The following is a 22,761-nucleotide window of genomic DNA, read 5'->3' as shown; positions in this document are numbered from 1 at the left end:
CTGGGAAGGCAATCTCTAACTCACAGTCCAAATAAATTTCTGGCCTCTTCCCATTATATTACCTTTCCCTTTCTAGTTATTTGCTCCCAATACCTTGGTTCCTTTGCCAGTTTTCTCCAATAACGTCCAGCCCTGTCATCTATTATCTGTATCCCTATTGGCAAAATCTCTTTTCCCCATTCCTTATGCTTATTTAGTTCTTAGAATACCCCCATCTATTTTATGAATATAATACTCTGTATGATTGTTGTTTTCCTTGAGTATGCATCCAAAATCCCAATCTCTCCTTATTTCTTGAGCTTCCTCCCTGTATCATCATTCCTTTCCACTCTGAATTGCAGTTTTCTGCTTGTGCTGTGCATAAAAGCCTTAACTGTGTTGCTCTAAAATACTCCCTCAAATTGGGTAATTTAGTCTGCCTTGTTCTATTGGAAAAATCAGCTTATCCCAATTGGCCCTTGCTGTCTTCCCTTCATTGATAAAATCATTCAACTCTTTAATTGCTATCCACAACTTCTCCTCTGGTTGATAAAAATATGCCTGACCTGTCTATAAGACTAAAGGGACTAAAATATTTTAATGGCTTGTATCTTAGTATCCATACCAGAAAGCTTCCAGTTTCTCAATTTTTGTATTATCTTCTGTTTAGTCTCTTCCCATATATCCTGAGCTGCCACAACAGTGTCATTTCTAATCCACACTCCTAAATACTTCAGTTTATCATGTCCCCAAAAATACGGACATTGTTGAACCAATTTGTGTGTGGGTACATAGTTTACTGCTACTGCCTTTATTTTAGCTTCATTAATTTTGTGTCCTGAGAAGATCTGAAAACGTCGCAAAATGTTCCACAATATTGTAATGTCCCTTTCTGGTTTTGTCATATATAAAATAATATCATCTGCAAATAGAGCCAGCTTTTCCTGACTCCCATACACCATTTATATCCTTGAATTTTCGTGTCCCTTATCTTCTTTGCCAATGGTTTTAAATACAATACAAACAACAAAGGAGAAAGTGGGCAACCCTGCCTGGTTCCTCTACATAAGCAGAAGTTATCAGAGAGGACACCATCCACTAATTTTTGCTGCCAAACCCTTATATGTACTTCTAAATCAACCATACAATTGTATCAGGGAAAGCAAATGCTTCCACTGGCCTGCCCATGAAGTCCCAGTCTACTCTGTCAAATGCTTTCTCTGCATCAAGACCCACCAATGAAATGTATTTTCTTACATTCTGCTTCACTCTGGATCATCAGTGTTCTGTTAATACTGTCAAATGTTTATCTCCCCTCCACAAAACCACAATGATCGATATACATCAATCTTGGTATCACTCTTGCCGTTTTTTTGACATTATAGACACAAACTTTGTAATCATGGTTTAGTATTGAAATGGGCCTGTATGAATCTGGATCAAATGGATCTTTACCCTCTTTAGGTATTACCGTTCTCACCACCTTCTTCAAAGATGCTGGTACTTCTCTTAAAATACTGTTAAACAAGACCTTCCAGATCTTTCAGTTTTTCTCCCTTCTAACTTCCAACTTTCACAGGAATACCATCTATTCCTGGGGACTTTCCTGTAGATTGGTTATACATAGCAATTTTTATCTCATCTCGTCCTATCCTGTTAGTAATTGAGCCTCATCTGTCTCTAAACTTGGCATATTTAATTCTTCCATAAGCATTTCCATTTGTACCTTTTCTTGACTTCCATATTTCTCTGCTTTTATTCAAACTTTTATAAAATTTCCAAAATGTTTCTAATACTTCTACATGGTCTCGTGTATATTTCTTGTTATAGGCTCCCCTAAGCTTGGTTACAGCCCTTTCCACTTTCTGTTGCTTGAGTTGTTCTAAATGTTTCTGTGCTCTAGAATTATTATGAAAAAACAGTTGCTTAACAGCAATCTTTCTAAACTCGTGCATATTATCGAAGTAATCCTTTATTTTCTGTTTAGAATTCTGCAGTTGCTCCTTTTCTTGTTGTGAGAGATTCCCCCTATTTTGCAATACTTTAACATTTGTCAATCCCTCTTAATAATTCTTGATGCTTCTTAACCATGTCTCCCTTTAATTTTATCCCCCTCCCTAACTATGTTTTATGAAGAAAATCCTGTCTTCTCTAGCTGCTCCAGAATTAATTCCAAAACCTTTTCCTTAAATTCCTCTCTTTTCAACGGATAGGTGGGAAAGCGACAGTCTCTCATTTTTATTTCATTACCTTTCGTTTTTATTTTATCGGCGCATGATCTGAAATAGTTATTGGGTGTGTTTCAAGACCTTCAATTAAATGCACATTTTCCTGTGAGATATAAAATCGATCTAACCTAGACCATGTTTTATATCTCAGTGACTAATACGTAAATTCACTCCAAACTCCTAATACTGAATTCACATCTTCCACGCCATTTTCATAAATTTCTTCAAAAATCTACCCTCCTTTGTTATATTTTCCCTTGTAGGCCTGCCAGACATATCTTTACTGCTGCAAACCAAAATCCAGTCTCCACCTACAAGTAATACTCCTTGCTGAAAGGTGATTATTTTTCCGAGAATTTTCTTAAGCTCCATTATAGCAGTTTTAGGGGGGATGTAAATGCATGCCAGTGTAATCCTCCTCCCTAGCCAGTAGCACCTTAGTACTATGCATCTTCAATTATCATCTTTTTTTCCCTCTTCCATTACTATTGGAGCTCCTCTTGCAGTTAATACAAGTACTCATCTTTTCCTTTGCCCCAGGTATTCCACTGAATAACCATCCTGAAAACCTTTCTTTATCAAATTCTCATGTTCGGTTCTTTCCAAGTGTATCTCCTGTAGCATAGCTACTTGCACTCTACTTTTTTTTAATATAGTTCACTACTCTCTCTCTCTTTTTTATATTTATCTTTAGACCATTCAGACTGGAAGACATTACAGAAAGTGTCATTTTCTTATATGGTTATTATTACCACCTACTATGTACAACTGCTTTTCTGTTAAATGTCTAGTTCCAAGTTTTATGTTATGCATATATAGTGTTCGGCAGGTTGGTCTTTTATACAGTTGTTTCTTTTCATATCCATTTGAGCCTATGCCACTTTACACTACTAGTTTTTATTAACTGTCATACCTCCCCCATTGGTCACAATTCATACAGCACAGTTAAAACCTAGTCTTACACGGGATTTACCTTCTATACTACTGCCATTGCTGTGCCACTGCACTCTGGCCACAAATAATAAGCCTCTTGTCCTAAAAATGTAAAAATATAGGAACTGCTCACTATCAGCTGTCCATCCATGAGATACTGGGTTAAATAAAAGTCTTGTTTATCATTCTGGTGATCTACCACATTTCTTATCAGAGGTTACTGAAAGCTATTAAAAATAAACATGGCATTAGTTACTTGCACCGAACAAGCATAACTTGTTTGTGTACCATGTCTTTCCAAACAGAACGGACAAGTTACACTAAGCAATAGGAATTAGTAAGTTGAATAAGTAATTAAATGTGCACACTACAAATAGAAGTGGATGGACTGAAAGACAGTGGACACAAGCACAAAAGCATGCCAGGACATACATAAAACATAAATGAGACACAACCTCCTGAGGATAATGGCAGCAAGGTTCCTTTCCTTATTCAAGTTCATGCTGCCTTGCATAAATTAAAAAAAATATTTTCACAAGGCTTATTCCTCTGAACATGTAATGCCTGTTTGTTCTGCAAGTGACAAACACTAAGAAAAAGAAGAAACAAACATTTGTTAACACAAGCATCAAAAATATTAATTCCCACTCAGAATCCAGCTTTATCCAGTTTAGGGGCACATGTAACCCAAAGCCTAAGCTTTGGGTGCAAGACAGAAAAAAGATCCTGATTAGGATGCCAGTATATTGCACAGTTTCTACATGGCATTCACACCTGCAGGCAATTTGGAGGCTCCAGACTTTACCTAAAGCATTGTCTCTGGGATGTGGGTGGAAACAGGAACATCCAGCAGAAATCCACATGGACAGAGGGAGGGCATAAAGATTCTGTACAGAAGACACCCCAGCTAAAAATTAAACCAGATAGCCAACTCCATTGATGCAGCCATCAAGAACTATAGAGAAAAATATACTACAGTTAAACAAGAGAGTCTGGCCAGGGATTCCCAAACACAGTACTTGCTCCTTATAGCAACTGCATGGAAAAATCATATATACAATCTGTAGGCAAAATAGTACCAGGATTATATTTCATATACATTTATTTTTCACCAAACACGACTATGGCACAATAAATATTAAGGGTCTATATTAGATTACCGAACTTTTGAAAGTTAGACTGTCATATGGTCAACACCATATGATCGAACTTTCAAAAGTTCGACTATCTAATAAATAAATAAATAAAAACTACACAAAACACCTACCTGAATGCTTTAAGCAGGGGGGGGGGGGGAGCCCCTCCTGCACCCCCCACACCCCCCGCTCTTTAAATATACCAACTCCAAGATTGCACTACAGTGCAGAAAAAGGGAAATCTACAATGTTCGAACATTCAAAAATATATAGACCCAAATATTTCATTATACATATATTGTGTATGTGTGTGTGTCTGCGTAAAAGCAGTGAAGCAAACGTGTTCGTACCATCATTACAGAAACAGGCAAACTGTGTACAAAGGTAGGCTTCTGGCACAGTGATGCAATGTACTTCCAGAGGTCTACCAATATATGGACAAACCTCCAAAAACGGCTCCTACTACATCTGTCAACTGCACAGTGAAAGCATACAAAGTACAAAAAATATTCCAAAGACACACCAGTTCACCCAAATATGGAGACTAAAAAATGCTGGCGGGTATTGCAAAGTGAACATATGTACATACAGACATGGCAAAATAAGTTCCCAAAGCTTGGCACCCCATCAGCAGCAGGGAGGGTAGAAGACCGAGGCCAATAGTCAACAGTTCTCTCGTAAAGGCAATAGAAAGCTATAGTGGTACAGCAGTGGGGGTTGCAGTCAAGACCCACTACAAGACCTCTCTGACTTGAGTACTTGCACAAAAAAAAAAAAAAACAGGTGGGGGGGATAATAAGGAACTCTATGGATGACAAATCACCTTCTGCCACAGTAATATAACATGGAATATAATAAATCCAGATCTCAGACACAATGTCACCTCTTCCCCCAAATAAGTATATACGGAAAATTCAACAAGGCAGGGATACACCCTGATGAAAGTGAGATGTCCTTCAACACATGGAAGAATTCATCTGTTGATGAAAACTGGAAGGATATTAGGAGTAGTCTTGAGTGTTTGTGGAGCAAAGAAATGTGCATACCAAAAGAAGGAAAAAAGTAAACAAAAATGTTTAGAAGGTTAGCCTCACAGATAAGAATGAAGGAACTAACTAAAAACAAGTTTTCACTCTTACCTGACAACCTCATCAACAGTGTCAGGAAAATAATTTACTCATGCTTAACTAGAATCGAACTTAATATGCTGAACAGGCATATCAAGACCACAACAAATTCTCTGCCTGGCATTTAGGTCACAGAATTACAGCTATCTGCAGTTAACAAGCTGCTTTCAGCAGTCCAGGGTTTGATTCCCTCAGCTGCCATTTGCTAAATGTGCGACTTTGAGCAGGTCACTTAACCAGACAGCATACCTCTCAACCTCTTAGCTCAAGAAATCTAGACAAATCTCAAAATAATGGAGGGACAAAAGCCCAAAAATTGGGACAGATTTTAAAAATTGCTCGTCTAAACTTGGAGAGTTGCTAGAATGACAGGATTTTAGTTAATATGCATTTTCTGAAGTATAAGAAATATGAAATTCAAATGTATGCCATTAATTATGGACTTCAGTCCTCTGTGATTTGCCAGAAAACCATAAACTTTATGAGGAAGAGACCAAAAATTAGAGGCAGAAATCTGGACATTCTGCAAAAATCGACAGTTGAGAGGTATGCCAGACAGTGCCCTGGGGTAAATGGTAAACTGAAGTAGGCTCCTCAATGGTCTCCAAGAACACATGCATAGTAACTCTCTATGAATCTTACATTAAAGGATTGTATGAGTAAAGCTTTGTTTCATTATTTTAACTGCTAAAAAAACGTAGGTAATATTACAATATCTTATGCAATGTTGTGTCTCTTTTCTCTCTCTCGCTCTCTGCATATACAAGTCAACTATTTCAATTACATTGTGTGTATATACATTATATATATATATATATATATATATATATATATATATATATATATATATATATATACACACACACACACACATATATATATATATATATATATATACATATACACACACACACACACACACACACACATATATATATATATATATATATATATATATATCTACACACACATACACACACACGTACATACACATTTTTATATGCACGCCACATACTTGCTGTTTCTAAATGATGTTCAAAAGCTTTTTTCTCTTATGCAAGTACCCATACTATTTTTTGTATTCCTTCTGAAATCATGCAACTCCATTTTATGCTTATGTCAAAAGTGGTACTAAATGCAGAGCTTTTCTTCCTGGGCCTCCGGTGAAACATGAGTTTTATCACAGCTGGACTTTCCTGGTAAACAACTATGACAAAGGTTAAGGCTCTTACAGTCTCAAAGATTCAATACAGGTGGTGGTCCAAATGCAGGTATTTACTGCTACAGTAAGTAATAATAATGAGCTAGAAACAGTTATGCATGCATTAAAAAACACAAACATGTCTCCAGCTAGAGGCAATACTGAAAATGAAGAAGGTATTGATGATGTGGTCAAGATCACCATCAATTATGACAAGCTTGGATTACAAACCCAGGTATCCCCGAAACCTTCCTGCAGCCTTCATCACAGACCATGCAATGAAATATCTCAAAATATTCCAGAACCAAAAATTTAACTTTTGTCTTAATTGTAGGATTACGAAAAAAAAAACTACTGTTATAAGGTGTAGACCTGAAATTTCTTTTACTGTTTTAGTGCTCATTACATAAGAAAGTCAATAAGAAATACAGAAAAAAAATATTTAAAAACTTAACATAATCTTGGTAAATCATACCAAATTGCAAGTGAGATACCAGAGTAATATTTACTCATTCAATGAGAATCAATGAATATTTTGATGTGCCCCCCCCAAAAAAAATCTGGTCATCTGTTTGTCTACATAACACCACATATATGGACATTAACAGCAGCCAACGTGATCCACTGGCGCTTACCGCTATATAATAAACGTTGGCCCTTTCCACCAGTTTCCAGTTTTTCTCAAGATCTAGATGTTCTTCCTTTTTGTAACAGTTTGCAGCAGCAAGGTTAGCAACAAGGGACCTAAAATGAACACAAACAACTTTTAGTCTGGATAAATCTTCTGCTGAAAAAGAAAAACTGACAAATGTCTATGTTTTGGTTATACTAACAATTAAAAAAACACTCCCAGATTGTTTGTTTAAACTTTATCACAAATTTAACTTATCTTTGCCCATGGTGTATAACCGTGCACAAGAAGTTCTACATACCTGTGCTTGTGCAAGTTTGAACTGGGGTATCTGTAAAGGAAAAACAGAGCCACTTACTTTCAACCACACTGCTCTGCAGTTGGAAGCCAACCACGCTTTCTCTGCCACCCCACCCCCAAACTATCCAGCTACACAAAAACATATTTCTGAGCCACACATGGGCTCACATATGTTGTATGGCTACCCAAGTAAAATCAGAATCTTAACCTTCAGTTTCTACTAGATGCTGATGAATAAAAGTAATCTCAACTAAAAATTACCCCTACCACAGATGAAGTAAAAATAACAATTTATAAACAGAATGTTGAATTTAGAGTGGAAAAAACTAGCTAACAAATCCAATGAAAATTAGAAGTTATGTACTCACCATAACGTTCCATCTGAGTAGGTGTATTCATTTGTCTGCAACCTGTGGGTTATGGATCCGATATCGGATCCGAACCGGCATGGTTTACCAGCTATGGATCCAAGCTCTCAGCTCCTCCCCTCTCCCATAATACCCTGCTCTACCCTCATGACCTCAGATCGAGTTTGCCAACAGCAAGAACACCCTGAAAAGGGTAACACATAATATGCAGGAAACTGAAAGGCCAGGGGGATAGGAGGGCGGGATGGTTGCAGACAAATGAATACACCTACTCAGATGGAACGTTATGGTGAGTACATAACTTCTAAATCTGAAGTAGGAGATTCATTTGTCTGCAACCTGTGGGACAGAGTCCCCAGCTACCTGAATCTTGGGCCATCATGGAAGGATATTCCGGAGCACCGCGGAGCCAAAGGATGCTCTACCCCTAGATGCAAGATCCAACTTGTAGTGGGAAATAAAAGTATGAGATGATGCCCACGTGGCTGCTGCACAAATATCATCTAGAGGAATCCTAGCCTTAAAGGCTGCCAAGGTAGATACTGACCGGGTTGAATGGGCGTGTACACCCTCCGGTGCGGGCCTTCCTGAAGCTTGATAAGCCAAAAAGATACACTGTGAAATCCAGCGAGACAGAGATACTTTAGAAATTGGCTTGTCCAAATTAAATTTAGCAAAGGAAATGAACAGCTGGTCGGATTGCCTATAACCAGCTGTTCTGTTTAGATAAAATCTAAGTTGCCTGTGAACATCTAAGGAGTGAAGCTTGTATTCACCTTTGTTTTCATATTTAGGAAAGAAAACAGGGAGGTTAATGGATTGATTAATGTTTGCTTCAGAAGCTACTTTAGGAAGAAAGGACGGGTTTGGTCCTGAGGTAAACACGGTCCGGATGAAAGACCAAGTAAGGAGGTTTAGCTGATAATGCTTGGAGCTCTGAAACTCTCTTGGCCGATGTAATGGCTACTAAAAAAGCCGTCTTGAAAGACAAGAATTTGAGATCCACCGTAGCCGCTGGTTCAAAGGGGGGGGGCGGTCAAGGCCTGGATAACTAAGGAAAGGTCCCAGGGGGGAACCGCTTGTTTTACAGGGGGCCTGAGAAGGAAAGTACCTTTGAAGAAAATTTTACACAACTTGGCTGACATGAGTGGACTAGAGTCATGACCAATGTGATAATGTGAGATTGCCGCCAGTTGTACTTTGACTGTGGAACTGCTGGCACCATCGTTAAAAAGAGTGGTTAAGAAATCAAGCACTAAAGGGAGTGGAACCGTGAAGGGATTCAGGCCTTGCCGCTCCGCCCACAAAGAAAACCGTTTCCACTTGCTGCTGTAGACTTTCCTAGTGGATGGTTTATGAGCTGCCACCAGGATCGCCTTAACAGGGGATGAAATACCGGGAGTCCTGATCAAGAGTGGAACTGGAGCAGCCAAGCGGTCAGCTTCAGGTTGTCCAGATTCGGAGGAGATATGCAGGATGGATGAGATATTAGATCCGGAATGGGATCTAGAATCCAAGGAGGATTCACTGAGTGAGACCTTAGGAAGGGGAACCAGATCTGTCGAGGCCAAAACGGAGCAATGAGAATCATTCTGCAACCCACCCGAGAGGCTTTCTGAAGAACTTGGAGCATCAGAGGCAAGGGTGGATAAGCATACAGAAGACCGGGTGGCCAAGCATGCACCAGAGCGTCTCTTGGAGAACCTCCTGGAGGAGGTATCAGAGCGAAAAACTGTCGCACTTGGTGTTTGAGGGAGAGGCAAAAAGATCGCAAGAAGGAGTTCCCCACCGTGCGAATATGCGTTCCGCTACTTGAAAATTGAGAGACCACTCGTAAGGAGTCAGAATGGTGCGACTGAGCTTGTCCGCCAGGATGTTGGACCGACCCGGAATGTGCGTTGCTATTAGAAAGCGGTTGGTGGAGATTGCCCATTCCCAAACTCTCATGGCTTCTCGACAAAGAGGGTAAGACCTCGTTCCCCTTTGCTTGTTGATGTACCAGACAACTGACATGTTGTCCGATTGAATCGCAATTGTTCCCAAGGGAAGAAAGTCCTGAAGTGCTAGCAACGCTAAGAGCACTGCTCTCATCTCTAGAACGTTGATATGCAGTAAGGTCTCTGAATCGTTCCACGTGCCTTGGACGGTCCGGCCCGCAAAATGCCCCCCCACCCGAGGCGGGAGGCGTCCGTGGTCACCGTGGCGAGAGGGGGAGAAGCACAAAATGGGCGGCCTCTGTGGAGATCTGGGAAGTGAAGCCACCACAGGAGGGACCGCTTGCAAGCCTTGCTGATCGCAATGGGATGATGCATAGGGAGAGCAAGGTAAGACCATTGTACTAAGAGAGTCCACTGGAGGATGCGCATATTGAGCCTGGCAAGAGGAAGAAGTGCTATAGCAGATGCCATGGACCCTAGAGCCCTCAGGACCAACTCCGCCGGAACAGAACTTGAGTGGAGAATGGCCCGCACCTGGAGCTGCAGATTTTGAATTCTGTCCGCAGTGAGGAAGGCTTTTAAACTCCTTGTGTCTAACCTGGCCCCTATAAAATCTAAGAGCTGTGTGGGCCAGGTTGGATTTCTTTGTATTTATTGTAATGCCCAGAATGGGAGCAAGATGGAGAAAGGAGTCTCGCCAATAGTAGTAGATGCCTTGTTGGGGCGGTAAGGAGCCAGTCGTCCAGGTAGGGAAGACCTGCACCCCTGAAGCCTCAGGTGGGCCGCTACCACTGCTAATACTTTGGTGAACACCCTGGGGGCTGTGGTGAGACCAAAGGGAAGGACCCGGAACTGGTAGTGACTGGCTCCCAGCCGGAAGCGGAGGAACCTCCTGGAGCCTGTCCATCAGGATGTGGTAGTACGCATCTTTGAGGTCTATAGAACACATCCAGTGATTTTCTCCCAGAAGGGGGAGAATAGATTGCAGAGTGACCATTCGGAATTTTTCCTTGGGGACTGCCAGGTTCAAGAGAGAAAGGTCTAAAATTGGTCTTAGATCCCCCGTCTTTTTTGGCACTAAAAAGAACCTGGAGTAGAACCCTGATCCGATCTGGTCTGGGGGACGGGCTGGATGGCTCTTTTCTTTAGCAGATGGCCAATTTCTGCCAAAGCGGCCTCCCGTTGACCGGGTGGAACGTCTGGGAGGGACTTCAACTTTGGTAAGTGACGAAAGGGAATGCGGTATCCTCTGGATATGATCTGGAGAACCCAGCGGTCTGATGTTATGGACTCCCATGCCGCTAGGTGCCCCGGAACGTCCCCTACTGCCTCCAGAGTGGAGCAGCCGGGCAACTCCTCAGGGTTGCTGCATGGGCCGTTCAGAGAAGGGTTCTCTGGACCCGAAGTTCCTGGGAGCCCCTCTGCCTCTAGGGCGGCGTCCTCCCTGTCCTCCTCTGCCACGGAAGGACTGGTTGTCCGGAGCAGGCTGGGATTGCTGCGACTTCTGGAACCACATCTTCTTCTGACCCTTTTGGTTCCTAGAATAGGGCCTCTGGGGTGCAGAGAAGCGGATTCCGACGGCAGACAGCGTCTTCCCGTCCTTCTCGCTCTGGGTCAAAGTGTCGCGAACGGTTTTGCCAAAGAGGGCAGAACCATCAAAGGGGGCATTCGCAAATGACGCTTTGAAGGGCTCAGAAAAATCGCAATGTCGGAGCCAGGCCTGACGTCTAGTGACTAGACCTGCCCCTGCAGCTCTAGCGGCGCCTTCCGTGGCATGGGAGAGTAGCCACATAGAGGTATTGGTAACTGATCTAAGAGTGGCCATGCGGGTGGAGTGCAGCACTTTGTCCTCCTCCGCCATGGACTCTGGGGGAGATGCAGCGTATTCTTTAATGAGATCTCGCTGCATCCTAATGACGTGTGCCAGGTAGTTCAGCGCCCTTACCGAGAAGGTCGCTGAACTAAACATCCGCTTCCCCAAGCGGTCCATCATCCGAGACTCCTTGCTCGGGGGATGGACTGAGGGACTCTCCTGCACAAGTTCCCTCTTGGTGGCCGCCGCCGTCAACATGGCATCTACCGGAGGCCCCTTACTCCAATGGGCACGGTCAGACGGAGGGCTGAGGATCCTGTCGGGCCTCTTAGGAATTGGCTCCACGGTGTCCGGTTCCTTCCACGCCCTGGTGGTAATGAGGTCCACCAGGGGGTCGGCAGGAGGGGACACCCAAGAGGTAGACGGGCCCGCTTCAAATGCCTCCAAGAACACGGACTCGTCCGAGGAAGACTTGGGGGCAGACCACCCCTTATACGGAGCATTTCCATGATGTCTCCAAATGAGACATCCTCGGGGTGACCGTGGGGAGCCTTCCTTCCTCCAAATCTGTGTCTTCCGTGAGAGACTCGGGAGTCAATGTGCCTCCTTTTGCACGTATGCTTGCGAGGAACATCCTCTGGGGGCTGTCAGAGGACTCGCAAGCTGCAACCTGTTCCAGTGGAGCAGCTTGGGGCATAGAAGCGGGCTGTCCCAAGGGCCGGATGGTGGAAGCCTGACCCAGTGCAGAGGGAGCGCGGGACGGAGCCGAAACAAGTGCCGGGGTCCGGAGACCCTCAACAGGGCCCTCTCCACTACATCAAACGCCGAAGGGAGCCGACCTCGACCAAAGGATCCGACAATCGGCTCCCTCGGATCCGAAGAGTGGATCGAGCCGGCGCCGCCGGATCCGGCGACAGTGCGCTCCGACACAGACGGCGCCGAAGGAGCACTGATCCCCGGATCCGAGGCTCGGATCCAGGCTCCGAGGTCGGATCCGATGCACTCGAGGGCAGGGTTGGATCCGGTACCAAGTACTATCGGCGCCGACCCACCCCCGGCTCCGAAGCTGCTCGGCTCCAACTGCTCCGAACCCGGGTAGCGGGTCGGAGAAGGAGCAATCGGCTTGAAAAAGGGGGTCGAGCTCCCCAGAGGGGAGGCAAGAGCACTCCCATCTGCATCTGGGCCTGGATGAACCTTCTCATCATCCGGTCCAGATCAGCATCCGATAGGCTGTATGTAGATCTCGACGAGGCTACCGAGGTAGGCCTTGAGTGCCTCCTCGATAGCCTCGACGGAGATCGGGTCTCCTCCTCCTCAGGTCCCGGTGAAAAACACACTGGAGACCGGAGCCGAGGAGGAGGAGATCGAGCCGACAATGGAGCCGGGGGAGAAGCCCGCTTGGCTGGCGGGGCCGAAACAGAGGTCTCTGCCCGCCGCTTATGGTGCTTCTCCCTCCGGTCTCTTTTTCTAGCATCCCTCTCCTCCGAACCAGAAGCGGGAGGTTGAGTCCCAGGAGGAGGAGGGGGAGCCGCAGAGGGAATAACCGTGGGGACGGTTACCCCCGAAGGAGCGGAGGTCGGAGCCGAGTCCGGCGGTAAAAGGCCCGCCAAAACAAGCTTGGACCTCCGCTCCTTCAATGCCCTGGGGTTGAACCCTGCACAAATGGAACATCCAGATGTGAGGTGTTCAACCCCCAGGCATTTAACACACCGAGTGTGGCCATCAGCTGGGGAAAGCTTATGGCCACACTCGGGAGCATTTTGAAAAAATAGCCTTGGGCTGCTCAGACATCCCAAGCTAACAAACAACAGTTACTATAACTAAGGAAACTAACTAAAACAAAATCACTCACAGGCCCAACACACACACTACGCTACCAGTGAGGGGAGGGATATAAATTTTAGATTAAACTCTAAAAAAAGGGAAACCTACACTTTCATACAAAACAACCAAAAAATTATTTAAATTTTACAATTTAAATGCTGAAAACTATCACTTAGCTGGAGAGCTGGAAAAAACAATCTGGTCACCATGCGCGGCAAACGAGATCTGAGGTCATGAGGGTAGAGCAGGGTATTATGGGTGAGGGGAGGAGCCGAGAGCTTGGATCCATAGCTGGTAAACCATGCCGGTTCGGATCCGATATCGGATCCATAACCCACAGGTTGCAGACAAATGAATCTCCTACTTCAGATTGGAGGTTATGCACGTACCATAACAGTGAATCTTCATTATTTCTTGTCCAACCACTTTGACTTGTGGAATATCACAGTCAGGCAGATCAGACCCAGTAACTTCAGCCGCTCTCAAAAGTTTAGGCTCCTTCCTTTATCCTATAATGTACCTGCACCGTCTGTACTCCTCAGATCAAGTTTACTGCCTACACAGCTGTAGAAAACAGGAAAGAGAAACAGGATGGACTACTAGGGACAGGTTTTACAGTAGGTCTACAAGGACTGTCTGGTTAGAATTATGAGAATTTGGAGGGGGGATGTTGGAGAGGAGGTGTCAAAATGGATGGCCTAGGAATAATGAAGATCTAGCGTTTTACAGAAAACGTCCATATCTTACACCACTTGGATGCGTGGAACAGAATCCCCACCTATAAATGCCACAGGAAGCACCTGAGGTGAGCAGCTCCTGTTGCTAAAAGCAACAACCAGCTGATAATCCTTTACAAAGGTGTACGTTATAACCAATGTTGCTGCAGCACACATCTTCAATGAAGAAGTTTTCAAAGAATCCTGTAGAAACAGTGACAGACCTTGTGAAGTGCACCCTAGATTTGGATAACAAGGGTCTGTTGTTTGATCAGTAAATAAATGCAATACCCTTGGATAGCCATCTGGACAAGATAATTTGGATACATTCATCCAACTTTGAAGATGAATAGACGGCAAAAAGCAGATAGTATTTCTAGAAAGTTTTGGTACAATGCAAGTAAAAATGTAACTGTCTATGAACATCCATAGGGACTATAAAAAGAAGTTATGTACTTACCATAACGTTCCATCTAAGTAGTTGTTCTTCATTTGTCTTCAACCTGTGGGTTACGGATCCGTATCCGATCAGAATCGGCCGCATATCCAGCATCTGTTCCAAGCTCAAAGCTCCTCGCCTTACCCATAATGCTCCTGTCTCCTTCCTCCTTCAGATTGAGTTTGCTGCCCAATCAGTTACTCACACCTGACCCAAAAGGACCATATCATTACTAGAAAAAAATTCCTAAACAAAAAGGACAAAGGGAACCAAAGAGGTGTCCACCTTCTATATTTATACAGCCAACAAACAGTTCAGACAAGGCCGGGGGAAGGAGGAGGGATGGTTAAAGACAAATGAACTACCCAGATGGAACATTATGGTGAGTACACAACTTCTTTATTTGAAGTAGTTGTCTTCATTTGATCTTCAACCTGTGGGACAGAGTCCCCAGCTGCTAAACACCTGGGATGCCGTCATGGAAGGATATTCTGGAGCATGACAGAGCCAAAGGATGCCCTGTTCATGGATATGATGTCCAACTTATAATGAGAAATGAAGGTATGAGATGAAAACCAAGTGGCTGCAGAACAGATATCGTCCAACAAAACTCTGGACCAAAAAGCTGCAGAATTGGCCATAGATCTGGTAGTGTGTGCTTTTACCTGGCTTGGCGGGGAAGCATCCCGTGACAGAATACTCCCAAATGATACAATGGGAAATCCAACAAGCAATAGTAACTTTGGAGATTGGTTTCCCTAAAAAGGGTTTGGAGTACGAAAAAAAGAGCTGCTCCGACTTACAAAATGCTTTTGTCCTGTGTAAACAGAAATGCAATTGCCTGTATACATCTAACAAATGCAATCTATATTCTCCCTTATTTTGAAAATTTGGAAAGAAGACCGGGAGATTAATCATCTGATTAATGTTGGCCTCTGAAGCTACTCTGGGTTAGTGCGCAAAGACACCCTGTCCTTATGAAAAATCATATAAGGGACTTTTACCGATAGGGCTTGAAACTCTGACCCTCTCCTGGCAGAAGTGATGGCAACTAAGAATGCAGTCTTCCAAGACATTGCAGATCCACTGAAGCTGCAGGTTCAAAGGGGGGGGGGTGACACTAAAGCCTGAGGCACTAATGTAAGATCCCATGGTGGCGTAGGATCCTCACCGGGGGTCCTCAAAAGAAAAGTACCTTTAATTTACGGAAAGTCTTGCAAAGCTTTGAAGATGCCAAGGAAGCCATATTCTCTCCCACATGAAAGTTAGAAATTGCAGCCAGCTGAACTTTGACTGTGAACGAACTGGCGCCTTGTTGAAAAATTCCCCGATAAAAATTCCAACACCGCAGAAACTGGAGCAGTAAAGAGATCCAATGCACGCTGTGAAGCCCATGCAGAAAAACATTTCCACTTGCTATAGTATACCTTCCTGGTAGAAGCCTTATGAGCTGCCAATAGAATTAGTTTCATGGGAGAAGATAAAGAGTCCTGATGATCATGGGAACTGCAGCAACCAAGCAGTGAACTTTAGACTGTCCAGGTCTGGATAAGCAATCCCTGAGGGATGAGAAATGAGATCCGGGACTGGATCCAACATCCAGGGTGGAGTCACTAGATGAGACCACAGAGAGGGAAACCAGACTTGGCATGGCCAGCATGGGGCAATGATGATCACGAAGCTCCCCAGCCCGTGTGCTTTCTGAAGAAATTTTGGTATCAAGGGTAGAGGAGGATAAGCATACAGAGGACCTGGAGGCCAAGCACAAGTCAGAGCATCTCTGGGGGCTTCCTCCTAAGGAAGGTTCAGAGTGAAGAGCTCTCTGCATTTTGCATTCGAAGGAGAAATGAGTAGATTGCAGTAAGGCTGACCCCACTTGCGAAAAATCTGTTCCTCTACTGAAGGGTTCAGAGGTGACTTGAAAGGCATCAGGATAGATCTGCTGAGCCTGTCTGCCAGAATGTTGGACTGTCACTGAATGTGCATTACCACCAGAAAATGGCTTTTGGAGATAGCCCATTCCCACACTCTCATGGCTTTGTGACAAAAAGGGCAAGATCTGGTTCCCCCCATTTGTTAATGTACCAGACCACCAACATATTGTCTGCCTGTATAGTAATTGTTCCTGAGGGAAGATGGGCATGGAGAGGCTGCAACATGAGAAGCACCGCCCTCATCTCAAGGACGTTGATATGCAAACTGGTCTCGTAGGGGGACCATGTGCCTTAACTGTCCTTCACGATCGATGCTCCCCCCCCCCAAAAGCTGGAAGATGCCCGTAGTGGCCTTGGGAAATGATGGGAGAAAAGGATGTCCCCCAACCAAATCTGGGGAAAGAATCCACCACCGAAGAGAGTCCCTGCACACTCGAGAGATTCGATTTGGGTGAGACAATGGGAGATCTAACAGAGACCATTGTACAGAAAGGGTCCACTGAAGGATTCGCATGTGGATGCACCAAGGGTAAAAGATTGATTGTGGCCACAATGGACCCCAACACCCATAGTACCACTTCTGCTGCTGGAGAGCGAGTTTGAAGAACTTGAAGAACATGTAGCTTCAGACTGCGTATCCTGTTTGGAGTAAGGAAAACTCTTATCTGAATCGTGTCTAACTGAGCCCCAATGAAGTCTAAGGTCTGAACTGGTGCCAGAGATGATTTGCTGAGATTGATGGTGATGCCTAACATCTGGGCTAGTAGTAGAAAGGAACCCCTCGCTTGACAAAGTTGATGCCTGGAAGGGGCAGCGAGGAGCCAATCGTCAGGCAGGGAAATACCTGAATGCCCTGGAGTCTGAGGTGAGCTGCTACTACTGTCATAACTTTGTAAACAATCTGGGGGCTGTAGTGAGACCAAAGGGGAGCGCTCTGAACTGATGACTGGCACCTAGTCAGAAGCGGAGGAACCTTTGAGAGAGTCTGTCTATCTTGATACAATAGTACGCATCCTGGTGATCGATCGAGCACATCCAATCATTCTCCTGCAAGAATGGCAGGATAGACTGAAGGGTGAACATCCGGAATTTTGTCTTGGCCACTGAGAGGTTCAAGGTGGATAGATCCAGAATTGGTCATCCGTCTTCTTTGGCACTACAAAGAACCTGGAATAAATTCCTAATCCAGACTGGTCTTGGGGGAAATGTTGGATGTCTCATTTTTCTAGCAGCTTTGCTATTTTCCAGTGCTGCATCCTCCCTGTGCACGGGTTGGACATCTGGGAGGTGTTTCGGTGGTAGAGGTGGTTTGAGGAATGGGACTGAATAACCTCTGGATATAATCTGCAACACCCAATGATCTCTTGTGATGGACTCCCACTCAGAAAGGTGTAGGGATAACTGGCCCCTGACTGTCTCCAGAGCCAACCAGTCTGGCAACCCCTCAGGGCCTGTATGTGGGTCTGTCCGAGAAAGGTTCTCTAGACCCATAATTTCTTGGACCTCCTCTGCCTCTAGGGTGACGTCTATCATAGCCTCTTCGCCCCTGGGGGAAGGTGAGTCCTGAATGTCTTGGAGAAAAGTCTGAGATTTCTAGAACAATTTCTTCTTAGTCCCCCGCTGATTCTTAGAAAAGGATTGTTGAGGGGTCGAAAAGCGGATCCTGATGGCAGACCGAGTCTTCCCGTCCTTCTCACGCTGAACATTTCTCGTACCGACTTTCCAGACAGGGAGGAAGCATCGTACGAGGCACTGGTGAACAACATCTTAAAACGTTCAGAGAACTGACACAGCCAGTGCCAGGCATGATGCCTGATAGCAACACCTGTACCAATTGCTCTAAGTGGCTTCCCCGGTAGCATGGGACAGGAGATGCATAGAAGTATTTGCGACTGACTTTAGAGTGGCCATACAAGTAGAAAACTTCTTGTCCTCTGCCGATATGGATTCAGGGGTCGACACAACGATCTCCTTCACAAGGTCTCTCTGTAGCCGAATCACATGTGCCATGTAATTCAGTGCTCTTACAGAAAAAGTTGCTGAGCATACACCCGCTTCCCGAAATGCTCCATCACCCTTGACTCTCAGTCCAGAGGATGAACCGTAGAACTCTCCTGAGCGACCTCTTTCCTAGTGGCAGCTGCCATCACCATGTTATCAACCAGAGACCCCTTATTCTAGTGTGACCTATCTGAAGAGGGCTCAAAACATTATCCGGGCATTTGGGGATGGGCTCCACCATGTCCAGTTCCTTCCCTGCCAGAGATGTTATCAGGTCCACTAAAGGATCTGTGGGAGGGGACACCCAGGAAGTAGAGGGTCCTGTGCTAAGTGCCAAATGCCTCAAGGAACACCGATTCGTTCGAGGCTGGTTTCTGGGCAGATCACCCCCTCCTCGCTGGCAGAGGAGTTCCATGGTGTCTCTAGAGGAGACATCCTCGGGGGGTGACCAGGGTGGAACCTTCCCCTTCTTCCAAGTCAGTTACTTCGGTGAGAGACTCCAGTGGGGAGTCAAAGTGCCTCCTTTTCCATGTACGTTTGTGAGGGGTCCCCCTCAGTGGGGATCTCTTGGGAGGACTTGCCAATGTCTTGCTGCTCCCAAGCGGAAGCTTCCTGAGGCAAAGTGGCAGCAGGCTGTCCCTGAGATGGCAGGATGGTAAGAACCGTACCCAAAACAAAGGGAGTCGGGGTGGAGTCCAAGGACAAGATGTCAAGGTTCTCAACGAAATTGAGAGAACCCTCTCCACCACCTCAAAAGCCGAAGGGGAACAGACATCCTGAGAAAGGCCAATAAGATCTGTCATCCCCTGATCCGATGGGGGTGCCAGAGCCGAACCTCCAAGCACTGAGATACCAAGGCTGCGCTCCATCACATACTGAGCTGAAACCACCCCCTCGGATCCGATGCCGAGGCTATGGCTCCAAGAGCTTGTCAGATCGAGCTGCTCAAGGTCATAGCTGGGGTAGAGGTAGAAAGTACCATAAGCACCAACCCCTCGACCCCGAGGGTCCTTGAATCCAAGGGCTCCAAAACCGAAGGTCGGATCAGAGAAGGAGTAATCAAGGTGAAAAAGGGCTGCATGCTCCCCGCTCTGGAGGGGGGGGGGCAGGCAAGACTCCCATCTGAATCTGGGTGCGGATAAATTTCCACATCATCCTGTCCATTTCCACTTCACTAAGGCTCCAGGTGGAGTGGGAGGAGGAGGCGACTGACACCGGTCTGGAAGGGCGGAGAGGAGAAGCCTGCATCGATGACCAGATCTGGTGCTCCTCCAGCTCTGGGGAGAACAGAGCCAGGGAGACTCCAGTCTTGAAGCCGATCTAGATTTAGGTGGAGGGCCGGTCGGAGCTGAACGATCCGGAGATCGCGTTCTCGGCCTTTCTTGGATGGAGTTTGAGTCCCAAGGCAGGGGAGGAGGTAGAAGCAGAAGCTGGGGGTGTGAGTACCTGAGACCCGGATGAGGGAAGAAGGACCTTGAGAATTAACTTGTCCCTCCTTGTCCTTCAGTGCCCGGGGGTTAAACCCGGCACAGATGGAGCAAGAGGGCCTGAAGGTGCCCCCCCCCCCCAGACACACTACGTACAGAGTGTGGCCATCGGCTGGGGAAAGCTTATGGCCAAACACTGTGCAATTTCTGAACCCTGGCTTGGGAATGTCTGACATTCCCAAAGCAGGTCCAGCACACACACAAGCACTCAAACACACACGCACTACAGAAGAGGGAAAGAAAGACAAAAACAGAGGTTTTTTTTGTTTTTGTCTTTTTACTGGCGAACACGCAAAAGGGGAGGTAGAAGAAGAGAGGGCAATTAACTATAGAGATACAGAATTAACCCCAAAAAACAACACTTACCGCAATAACAGTAGCAGAGAGCTCAGACCATGATACAGACTTTACAGGTGGCAAACGAGATCTGGGGGGAAGAAGGAGACGGGCATTATGGGTAAGGGGAGAATTTGAGCTTGGATTAGAGGTTGTATATGTGGCCGATTCAGATCGGATACGGATCTGTAACTTACAGGTTGAAGATCAAATAAAGATGACTACTTCAGATCCAGTATTATTCTCCTTGTTGGAATACTGTGAGAAAAATACGGATCTTAGGCATAAAAATCATGACGGCAAAACATATTCTCATAAGGTGTAGAACTGAATTTCTTCCTGGTTATGCAAGAAAGTAAAGAAATGCAAAAAATTATTGAAAAAACTTCAGAAACAAAATTGTGGTAAATGTTTACAAAACTACAATTAAGATTTTTTTTCTATGTGACTCTCCACACACTCACTGTGCTTGCTGACCAAACATTCCCACCCCCCCATTCAACCTAGCCTGTTTGATCCCATATCCTGGACACTTATCACAGAGGACATCTGTGGAGCCGCCATAATAATTGGAAGGTATGGTGGTGTTTGTGCCTTTGTTGGCATCCCACCAATGTACATGTGGTTGACATGTGCATTCCTGCAGGGACTGGCCTGGTGTGACCTATTGGAAAGCTCTTTTTGTTGAGAATTGAATGATGTATTTTGCTGCCACTCATTATAGGGGTGGTGGGAGATCTGGAACTGTCAGTAGCAATGGTTTGGATAGTGTTCTAAAAGAAATACACACAAAAAGAAGAAATTGGTCTCACCACGATGTATTTTAAAATAAAACTCCTTAGTCCTTGATGCAAAAGTAAAAGTAAAACTTTGTATCTTTATTCCATATGACAAGAAAGTTGATAAGCGCTTTCGCATAGATACAACTATGCTTCATCAGATAAATTTTAAAAACAAAAACTCTCTGTTTTAAACTCAAATAGGCGGGAACTTAACTCATTAAGTCTTCAATTTATCACTTAATTATCCGTGTATGCAAATTCTGTTCTCAAGACCCTGCATAACATCATTCAATTACGAGTGCAGGAAAAACAAGCATTTAACATTCTTTGTTCTTTTCTTTCTAGCAACCGAAAAATAAATGCAGCTATCAACCACTTATGTACATCACTTTATAAAGACATTCTTATAAAGAACTACTTTAGAATGAACCTTACTATTTTACTGGAAACTCTTGTGAACACTTTTAAACATTTTTAGGCAACCTATATGTCATGAGTTTTAATACATAGTCTATAGAAACATAGTCTTCATATGAACTGCATAACTATATGAACCAATATATATTGAATGATTAAATAAATAATCAAATAACACAAATATACAAGTTTATGAAAATATATATATATATATATATATATATATATATATATATGTATCTATAAAAAATATATATTTTATATATATAAATTGATAAATAGAATTACTATAAAAATATATATATAAATATATATATGTGCCCATTTAGTATAACAAACCTTAAAATATTAAAATACACTAAGATAAGACATTGTCACCTTAATAAAAATTTTTTTGATACATAAAGACCTAACTATGACTTACACTTAGATATCATGCCCAATATTTTAGAGTAGAAAATGCTGATATTCCATCTGAAAATATTTAACTTAAAAAATATACATTTTTTAGCAATATTAAATCACCATCTCTTATTTAGTATAGGTTTAATAGCAACAAATTTATTTATACCTGGAGAGAGGTGAGCTCCCAGTCTAAAAATCCACTTTAACTCTGCCATAGCTAACATATTACTTATATCACCTCTTCTCTTGTTCATTGGCACAACTTCTAAAATCCTAAAACAAAACATGTGTTCTTTATTCTCCTTAATATGCAAAGCTAAGGCATTATTATCACTACCTTTCTTGATTTCATACAAATGGTTATAAATTCTATCAGTTAGCCTACGTTTGGTAAGGCCAACATAAAAAGCTGTACATTTGTTGCAAGTTGCTAAATATATCAAATTTTTTGTCAGACAGGTAGCATAGAACCTGGGAGTAAACTTAAAGTCCAAAAACGGATGAGTATATATTTGTAATCTTGAAATGTAGGAACATCTGTTACAACTCATGCATGGAAAAGTACCAAGTTTATTATTAATGGTAACTGGTGTGCTGTTATTATAAATAAAAGTGTCACATAAAATTTGTTTCAGATTAGGACAATTCTCGTACATAAATCTAGGTTTGTCACCTACTATACTTTTCACTAACTCATCTGTAATTAATATGTTCCAATTCTTACTAATAATTTTCTCGATCTGTTTCACGTCACTGGTATATTTGAT

The 22,761-nt window shown here is 43.9% G+C and overlaps 1 protein-coding gene across 1 annotated transcript in view; it reads right to left on the bottom strand.

Annotated features, from left to right (window-relative positions):
• The window catches only part of ADK (adenosine kinase), a gene marked incomplete in the record, with an annotated part of 3,127,006 nt that overhangs the window by 1,509,174 nt on the left and 1,595,071 nt on the right, over positions 1 to 22,761 (bottom strand). The window contains 1 exon segment of the mRNA XM_044056737.1: positions 7,240 to 7,348. Coding sequence (XP_043912672.1) covers positions 7,240 to 7,348 — 109 coding nt within the window.

Source organism: Protopterus annectens, chromosome 14.part0 (assembly GCF_019279795.1).
Source record: "Protopterus annectens isolate FY-2018-M chromosome 14.part0, PAN1.0, whole genome shotgun sequence".
Lineage (NCBI taxonomy): Eukaryota > Metazoa > Chordata > Ceratodontiformes > Protopteridae > Protopterus > Protopterus annectens.
Note: the sequence above shows the minus strand (reverse complement) of the source record. Positions and strands in the feature narration are given on the sequence as shown.